The sequence below is a fragment of the Nicotiana attenuata genome, chromosome 7 (genome assembly GCF_001879085.1).
Source record: "Nicotiana attenuata strain UT chromosome 7, NIATTr2, whole genome shotgun sequence".
Lineage (NCBI taxonomy): Eukaryota > Viridiplantae > Streptophyta > Magnoliopsida > Solanales > Solanaceae > Nicotiana > Nicotiana attenuata.
Window position 1 is genome coordinate 81,363,520 of NC_031995.1, and position 8,482 is coordinate 81,372,001.

General features: G+C 34.7%; 1 protein-coding gene across 1 annotated transcript; it reads right to left on the reverse strand.

Annotated features, from left to right (window-relative positions):
* On the reverse strand, window positions 212-5,007 carry LOC109229381 (GDSL esterase/lipase CPRD49-like). The gene is made up of 6 exons (XM_019394798.1): window positions 4,673-5,007; window positions 2,265-2,342; window positions 1,926-2,066; window positions 1,451-1,527; window positions 1,215-1,355; window positions 212-669 (listed from the first exon to the last, which is right to left on the reverse strand). Exons 1-6 carry the CDS (start codon window positions 4,784-4,786, stop codon window positions 456-458), a joined length of 765 nt encoding a protein of 254 aa, XP_019250343.1. The 5' UTR covers window positions 4,787-5,007; the 3' UTR covers window positions 212-455.

Consider the following 8,482-nt stretch of genomic DNA (forward strand, 5'->3'; position numbering starts at 1 on the left):
GGGCGAAAATTCCACCAGACTTCGACATTAAAAGAGGGGAATGTTATGCTATAATATTAAAATACGTATATAGTTAATATTTTACCTTTCATCTCAGTGGTGGTATTTTGTTGCTTTTAAAGATATTGAATATGCGATGGATTTAGAAAATAGTCTAGCAATATCAGAAGAAAAACCTCTTCCATACCATATTATCCTTTTGGTAATCAGATAATCAAATTGAGATTTCGATATTCATGAGCATAGTGAATCCCGCGTTCAAATAAAGGAGGACAATTGTGGTAGGTTCACGATCAATGTATAAGTATTCAAGTTATGATGAATTATCATAGTAACGAGTTGCATCGAAACATTGTTTGGAATGAAATGGACCAAAACAGCAAAACAACAAACATAGAGGTGTAATTGATGTGATATCTTACTACCATGGGCTTATGAACAATCATAGTCTGAATTTAGTGCCACTGAGTCTGCCATTCAAGATCCAACTGCGAAACGTTCACAGCGGTCTCACCCTTGGGATCAACAAAGATGTATGGAGAGATTTCAGGGAATTCTATAGGCAATGATCTCCAATGCAGGTTTGGTTCCCACTCTGCCTCTTTGAGAACTTTTAAGATTTCCTTGACAACAAGCTTGCTGCCTTCAGATGATAAATGTATCCCATCCCTTCAAAGCCCAAATACAACCAACCATGCAAATGAGAAAACAAAAGATATAGAATATGTGCTAAGAAGATGTAATATCACAAGAAACCAGGAGATAATGTATCATCCAGTTAGATCCATAATCACAACCACTGGCAAAAATCAAGAAATATATGGTATGCTCGACGATATGTTGAGGTGGTCTATAGATCAGATGAGCAAAAGGAGAGAAAAACTTAAGCCATATATAAATGCTTTGCTTATCTCCTAGCATTTTCAGGTTCTACAGAAGCTCTAAAAGCAATTTCAGTCACTACTGATAAACATGGTAGCATTTTTGGTTTATTACTATAGGTTATAGCAAAAAGGAATGATCTGTCACGAATTTGGGCTTGAACGAGTTAACTCTTTAAAGTAGGAGACTTGAAGAGGGGCAAGTCCATAGTTGATAGATTGACAAATATTTTAAGCTGGATTCACCAACGCCACAGTTTTTCTTTTTACTACATGTTTAGCATAAGAAAGCACAAAAAAGTCATAAATAGGTCTTGTACAAAAAAAACTTACGTAAAGCAAGCAGTCAACCAATCATCCCTTTGCTGAAGTGTTGTCCAAAGATCAATAACCTTCACACCCAGTTCTTGGCCCAACTGTATACAAGCTTCTGAATATTTCCGACAGGAGTCATTTGATCGACCAAGGCCGTTACTGGTTGTGTGCAGTAATGAGAAGCATGTATTACTATTCTAACAATATAACTTCAAGAAACCATGAAAAAAAACTCCATGTTTAACATTGGTTACCCGAACACTTCTGTGATTTGTGCCTCATTCACAGCAGGAGCACTTAGAAAGATTATCTGTGTCTTATCAGAGAGGCTCTGGTAGTGAAACAGATGTATGTTAGCAATACATACCAAATTCAGTATTGTATGGAGAAAAAAGGATTGAACGCTGAAGTGCTAATTAGATTTTATAAGAATTTTTAGTTAACATTCATTTAATTTTTTATTTTGGTGAAATTCATCCTTGAAAAGTAAGTGGGTCAAATTTACTGTTGCATCCTGATCAATTTGATTGAGTTAATCTAGGATGAATGAAGTGTCACCAAAATAAAAAGTTGAAATATATACTATCAATTGGAAACAACAACAGATTATCTTTGCACATCCAGGCATTTGCGAGGAGAAAAAAAAGGATAATCTTCTTGTCTAATGTTAATCCTCACCACATTAGAATATATCATGAAAGAAGTGCAACTCAATTTTAGAGATATTACCTTCAGATGAATTGCGATCTTCCTCATGTTCTCTACATATTCAAGAAGAGGAACATGAGCACTCAGGCCACTTGGGTGAGGCTCCACGGAATCATTCCCTCCGAAATAAACTATGACCAGAGAAGGCTGCACAGCTGCATCCTAAGTTTAAAACACATGAGCCAACCACATCAAATATGATAAGGACAGAGGGATTTATGAGCCTAGAGGCCCGCAAAAGAACGTTAGTATGCATGAAATTCAATAATTTCCTTGACATTGTCTGGCAAATGCTACATTGTTCTGGAACATGGATAAAGAACTAGGAAGGACAGCGTGATTCGGCCATCTACCAATTACCTTGGGGAACACTTCATCCAAGACTTGAAGAGCGCACCTTGAATTCCAACCGGCATATCCACGCAGCACTATATCTGCCTATTTCAATAGCATAAACCCAAAAAAAAAAAAAAATGTGTAATCTTTAATAGCATAGAAGATTAAATTATAAGTTGCCAGACTTTTGTACAAATGGAAGGGGAGCCTTGGCGTAACTGGTAAAGTTGTTGCCATGTGACCAGGAGGTCACGGGTTCGAGCTGTGGAAACAACCTCTTGCAAAAATGCAGGATAAGGCTGCGTACAATAGACCCTTATGGTCCGGCCCTTCCCCGGACCCCGCACATAGCGGGAGCTTAGTGCACTGGGCTGCCCTTTTTAGACTTTTGTACAAACAATTGACAGATAAATTAGGACAAAATCTTGAGCACATACAAAAACAATAAGCAGGGCATTCACCGAGTCTTACAAGTATTACATGCTTTTTAAAACAGATTTCCGTAATAAAACATGTAATTACACCACTTATTCGTAGAACAAAAAAAGTGCAACTCAAACTAAACGATTATCATTTCACTTTTTGACACAGGAAAGAATAAGTACCAATACATTGAAAAGCTTTCATAAGTTAACCACACCCGGGAGCATAAAGTAACAGCATAATGCAAGATGAAATAATCATTTAAGGCAATAAAATAGGTGAACTTAAGTCCAAACTCAATTAAAGGCTTGCTAGAAATCTTTACCATAACATCATTTAGCACTTAAAATTGAAGCTGTCAATTGACCCATTACTAATCAGGATTCAAGACGCAAAAGAAGCATCATTTAGCTGTTGGAAAACCTGCTACAAAAGGAGAAATTTTCCAATCAAATAAACTTTACTTATCGTGTTGTAAGGAATTCTTAATTAAATGTTTGAAAGAAAATTTCTTTTGGGCAATTCATGCCAAACCACTAAAATTATCTCCCTTGTTAGAGCTGGTCAAACTTAAACTCTCTTTCTTACAGTTGATATTATTATATGATTTGCTCTGATTAAGATTGATTAGGTTTAATTTGATTTGTTTTGATAGTTGCAACTATGCCTAGCTTGAGATATGTATCTTATCTAGAATCACGTGCTTACCAAAGTCATAATCTATTTAATGAATATATATTCTCAACCAAGATTGAGGGAATAATCAAACTTCTCATGTTTCATGTCTTCTATCTAATTCGTCATTGATCGCTCTAATTCTTCATGGTACCGAAGTAGAGAATAAACAGCAGTTCTGGATTTGAGTCTCACACCCTCTATTCAATACTTACTTTCCTCTAAGTCCGTTCTACCTCTTCTGTCATATACTACAAGAGTCACTGATAATCTAATGGTATTTTCAGCTCATCACGGAGTCAAAAAAAAGGTCTAAACAATATCATCTCCACAGCCTCTCTGCCTTCTTGAAGGTAAGGGTAAGGTCTGCGTACATACTACCCTCGCAGACCCCACTTGTGGGATTACACTGGGTCTGTTGTTATTTCTGCTTCGTATGAAGACCGGAAAAAGAGATGGCACTATGTATTTTAATGTTCTTATGTCTTCACGCACTTTTTCTCCAAATCTCTGATTTCTGACAAAACAAAACATTTGTTCACATGCAGAGGCGCGCCTTTTTTTGAAACTGGGATCAGTTGAACCCACTAATTTCAATGAAGTGTAAATATATGTGAAAAATTAGTAAAATCTCAATAAATATGAAGTTTCTTAGATAATGGTACCCCAGCAGGGGAATATATGCAACTGGAGTTTAGGATTAGAAACCGATACTTATAAAAGGCAAATATCTTCAATGGAAGGAACTAAGGTTGAACCAATCAAATCTAAATTCTGAATCCGCATTTGTTCAGAGGCACACAGAGGAAAAGAAAGAAGTATTTGCAGCCTTAGCCTTGACATCATCTTGTGACATAACTTGTGGTATCCCAAGCTTTTTCCCAGCTACAAAAGAAGAATTAACTTGTACCAAAATTCATGTTCACTCATGCATTGGAACATTCCACTGTAGTAGTAATTAGTATTAAAGAAACTGTTATTAGGACCATAAAAAAGAACATGCACTGTAGAAAAAGCAATCTATTCTAAGACCAGTTGAATGCACTTCTGACTAATTCTATTTGAGTATGATAAAAAGTGCAAAAATAAAGTTGTACCCACAACCCACTACCTCAAGATTCACAGCACTGATAACAGAAATCCATGTAATTAACACAAACACATACACATATGACCTACCATGAAAATTGAAAATCTACTTAAACATAACAATCTTTCGATATAAAAACAAAAACCCCAGTAGAAAAAAGGGATATAGAACCCAAAAAATTTTTTTGGACAGAAAAGAGGAAAAAGTAGCAATCTTGGAAATGCAAAGGATGAAAAGAAAGAACCTTGCGAGCATAAAGGTCAGCGAGAATTGCACCCCATCCTTGATAACTATAGCTGAACTGTACTATGGATGAACCAAACAGCACAAACTGTGGACGACTTGTTGGTCCGACCATTTTCTATTTTTAGTCTTCGAAAATATCGATGAAAAACAGGAGACTGCAGAAACGACAATGTCAGATGATAAATATTTTTCTCGGACCCCTCAACTATTTTTTAATACATGGCCTTCAATGAACATTTGTTTTTTCATTACTGCTCCATGCGGCGGCTCCAGCCAAGATATTAAGGTGATGTTTAGTTGGAGTAACGGATAAAATACTCTCCTCATAAAATTATTTGCTTTTCAATAGTGATGGTATTGGGCCAATTTGTACATACTTCTACTAATTACATTGGTTGCCTGTTATCTTTGGTCAGTACAAGTGTAGCTTTCGTAGGGGGTAGGGGTCCTCAACTTGGCAATTTTTATTTAGCCCTCGTTTGATCATAGATTTCGCCAAATGTTTCTAATTTTTTTTGGTAAATAACTGTTTATTATAGATTTTTTTCATATTTTGGCAAATTTCCAAATCCCAAAATCAATTCAAGAGTTGTTTTTGGTCAAAAATATTACCGTTTGATTTTTAAAAAAATTTCAAAAATTGCCCCAAACTTTTATATTTTATAAAAAAGCTCACTTTCTGTTATTATGACCCAACTAATTTATATTTACCCACGTTTCCACCATAAACTCACGTGGCTTTGCCCTTCTCTATAAACATAAGAAAACCTTCGCCAAAGTTGTTGTGCCAATCTGTGGCAATCCACCGCAAAGACAAAATTTGAAGGTAATTGCTAAAATCTTCTAATAGCCTGTTTGGCCAAGCTTTTTTTTGGGCCAAAAGTGCTTTTTTTGGTCAAAAGCACTTTTGGCGAAAATTTGAGGTGTTTGGCCAAGCTTTTGAAGGGAAAAAAAGTGCTTTTGAGGAGAAGCAGAAGCAGTTTTGGAGAAGCAGAAAAAAGTAGCTTCTCTCCAAAAGCACTTTTCTGAGAAGCACTTTTGAGAAAAATACACTTAGAAGCAGTTTTCAAAAGTTTGGCCAAACACTAATTACTGCTCGAAAGTGTTTTTCTAATTAATTAGCCAAACACAAACTACTTCTCACCAAAAGCACTTTTTTTAAAAGTGCTTTTGAGAAAAGCACTTCTCAAAATAAGTTGATTTTAGAAGCTTGGCCAAACGGGTTGTAATATTTGTATAAATTTTCTTCAGATTTGTTTCGCTTGTTTTGTATGGTTTTTCTTCAGAGATGTTGGGTATTTTTTATAGTTTTTAAAACTTATGGGTATAAGTCACATTTCATGTTTTTTTTCAAGAAAAAGTGAAATATGTTTTGAAAAATTATGTCCAAACAGATTTTCATCGTCAAACCAAGTTTCACCCAAATCACATTTTTTAAAATAAATTTGGGAATCTATGGCCAAATGCTAGCTTAGTTTCCTTTTAAACTTTACGTGGTCTAATACCCTACTGAACTTGGCAATTTTATAATCTTGATCCCCCCTGGATGCTGATAATCCATGGGAGCGTGGCACACAGGCTGCCATGTGAATTCTTTTTGTCCATTTGATATTTTTTTACTATAAAATATATATTTTTATCTTTCTAAGTCCACGAACTATTTAAATTATTTTTTTCGTGCCAAAATCTGTTAAAAGAAAAAACTTGAAACTACGTTATTCTGACTATAATTTTTTATTTGGCTAAAGATAATGATATTTTAATCAAGATACTTTTACATATTTGGTTAGAAAAAGAAGGAATACACAGTTAGAATAAATTATCATTGGTATTGGCTAAATAAATATTTTAGCTAAAAATAGTAAAATTTTGGCCAAATATTTGCGAATTTACCCGAAAAAGAAAAATGAATAGTTTAAATAAATAGTCATTGCATGAAAATAAAAATAAAAATACACAGTATTTTTTTCTTTTTGTAGAAAATACGCCATTTTGAACTTTATTATTTTTGCTAAATCTTCTTTTTATTAGGCTTTAGTAAATGAAGTTTCAACTTATTTTTTATACATTTGGATCGGTAAAAAGATAAGAAATACATAGTTAAAACATATATTCATTGTATCTACAAAAATACAATCGAGATAAAATATGCTAGTATATTAAGAAGAAACAACGAGAAATATAATTGGAACAAATAAATCATTATATTTGATTATGTGGCAACTATATTTAAAAAATACCTAGCTTGGAAGCTGAGTTTTTGATTTTTATTGTATTCACGCTCTTTGCCACATTAGCATCTAGGGCGGTCAAGACTATCAACTTTTCAAGTTTAGGGGATAGTAAAGATCACACGAGTTTTAAGGGAGAATTAAACAAAAACTGCCAAATTTAGGGGGTTCCGAACTATTCTGCCTTTTATTAAAGAAAATAAAATTATATTTTTAAAGTCTACCTCGTATAATAACTTTTAACATAATATATCAAATATCCAATAATAAATAAGTTCTATATTATAATCATTACATATATATTTATGCTCTACACTGCTCTGCTTGTTCCTCTTGAAACTATAAATGTCATGACTGTGATATCTTTATGATGTGTGTTCGCTCTCATCTCTAGATTTTCAATAAAAAAGAACTAGGAGCTGAAGTTCAACAAGAAGATCGTTCTACATTTCGCTCAGAAATTCATTTGATCTCCACAATATATGGTTGGAAATCTAATTCAAATGGTTACAACTTTCATGTTTTACGTTTTTTCCTATTCCAAACAGAAAAGGGTGAAAAATGCGCGACAAGTGCGCGGCCGCGCACTAGCCGCGGATGTGAGGCAGAAACTGGGTAAAAGCCGCGGCCAAATCCGCGGTTGCATCCGCGGCCGTGGACGTTCTGTCCGGGAAAACTGTCATTTTCGCCTAGGAGAAGATATAATTATTTGGGCCCGACCCTACTTGGTATATATACATAGAAAAACGTTATTTTTGGGACTTTTGACATAATTTAGACCTAAGGAGGCTAAGGAGACCAGGAATCGACCTAAGGAGGCAAGAACACACTGGGAGCAAGGCGGAGAATTCTTCTACGAGTTTTTCACTTCCTTCTTCCTATTTCCATTATTGGTTATGAATTCTAGTATTGTATTTTTGCATACTATTATGAATAGCTAATTTGTTATCTAGAGTTTTGATAAAACCTTTTGTAGGATGAATTCTTGTTATATTTTTATATAATTAAGCCGTTGGATTTCTCTACTTGTTCAACTACGTGATTGTTGTTGTTGATTGAATGGTCATCAATTGACTGTGCCTATTTAGTGTGTACTGCTCGAGAGAGAGAGTACATATTTAGGTAGTTGTTGAATAACATCACTCCTAACATATGTGAGAGATCAATACAGACGATTTAAAGGCAGGATTAGAGATAATGAAACCTTGGTGCGATCATAGTGAGCGGTGAATTAGTGCTAGCTAGTGGAGTTCGAGAGAATACATCTAATAAATTGTAGTAGTTGCTCGAGAGAGAGAGAGAGAGAGAGAGAGAGAGAGAGAGAGCTACGACACTCAGAGTACTCACGATCGGTAGAGAATACTTAGGCGAAATTATAGACGACGTAGCGGGAAAGATTCCGACAATTGAGAAAATCATAACTCTAGACCTCCTAATCTTTTCTCCAACCCTTAGTATCCCTAATTTTTAATTTACTTCTTTAATTTATTAGTTAATTAGTTAGACATAAAAATCTTAATATTATAACTTAGGAATTGTCGAGCTTGTCTTCCGAGCTAGTGATATTGAACAGTTAT

Coding starts and splice junctions, on each gene's coding strand:
- LOC109229381 (XM_019394798.1), bottom strand. CDS start 4,786: ATGGTCGGACCAACAAGTCGTCCACAGTTTGTGCTGTTTGGTTCATCC. Junction 1,356..1,450: donor CAAATCACAGAAGTGTTCGG/GTAACCAATGTT, acceptor GCACACAACCAG/TAACGGCCTTGGTCGATCAA. Junction 670..1,214: donor TGGTTGACTGCTTGCTTTAC/GTAAGTTTTTTT, acceptor TGGGCTTTGAAG/GGATGGGATACATTTATCAT.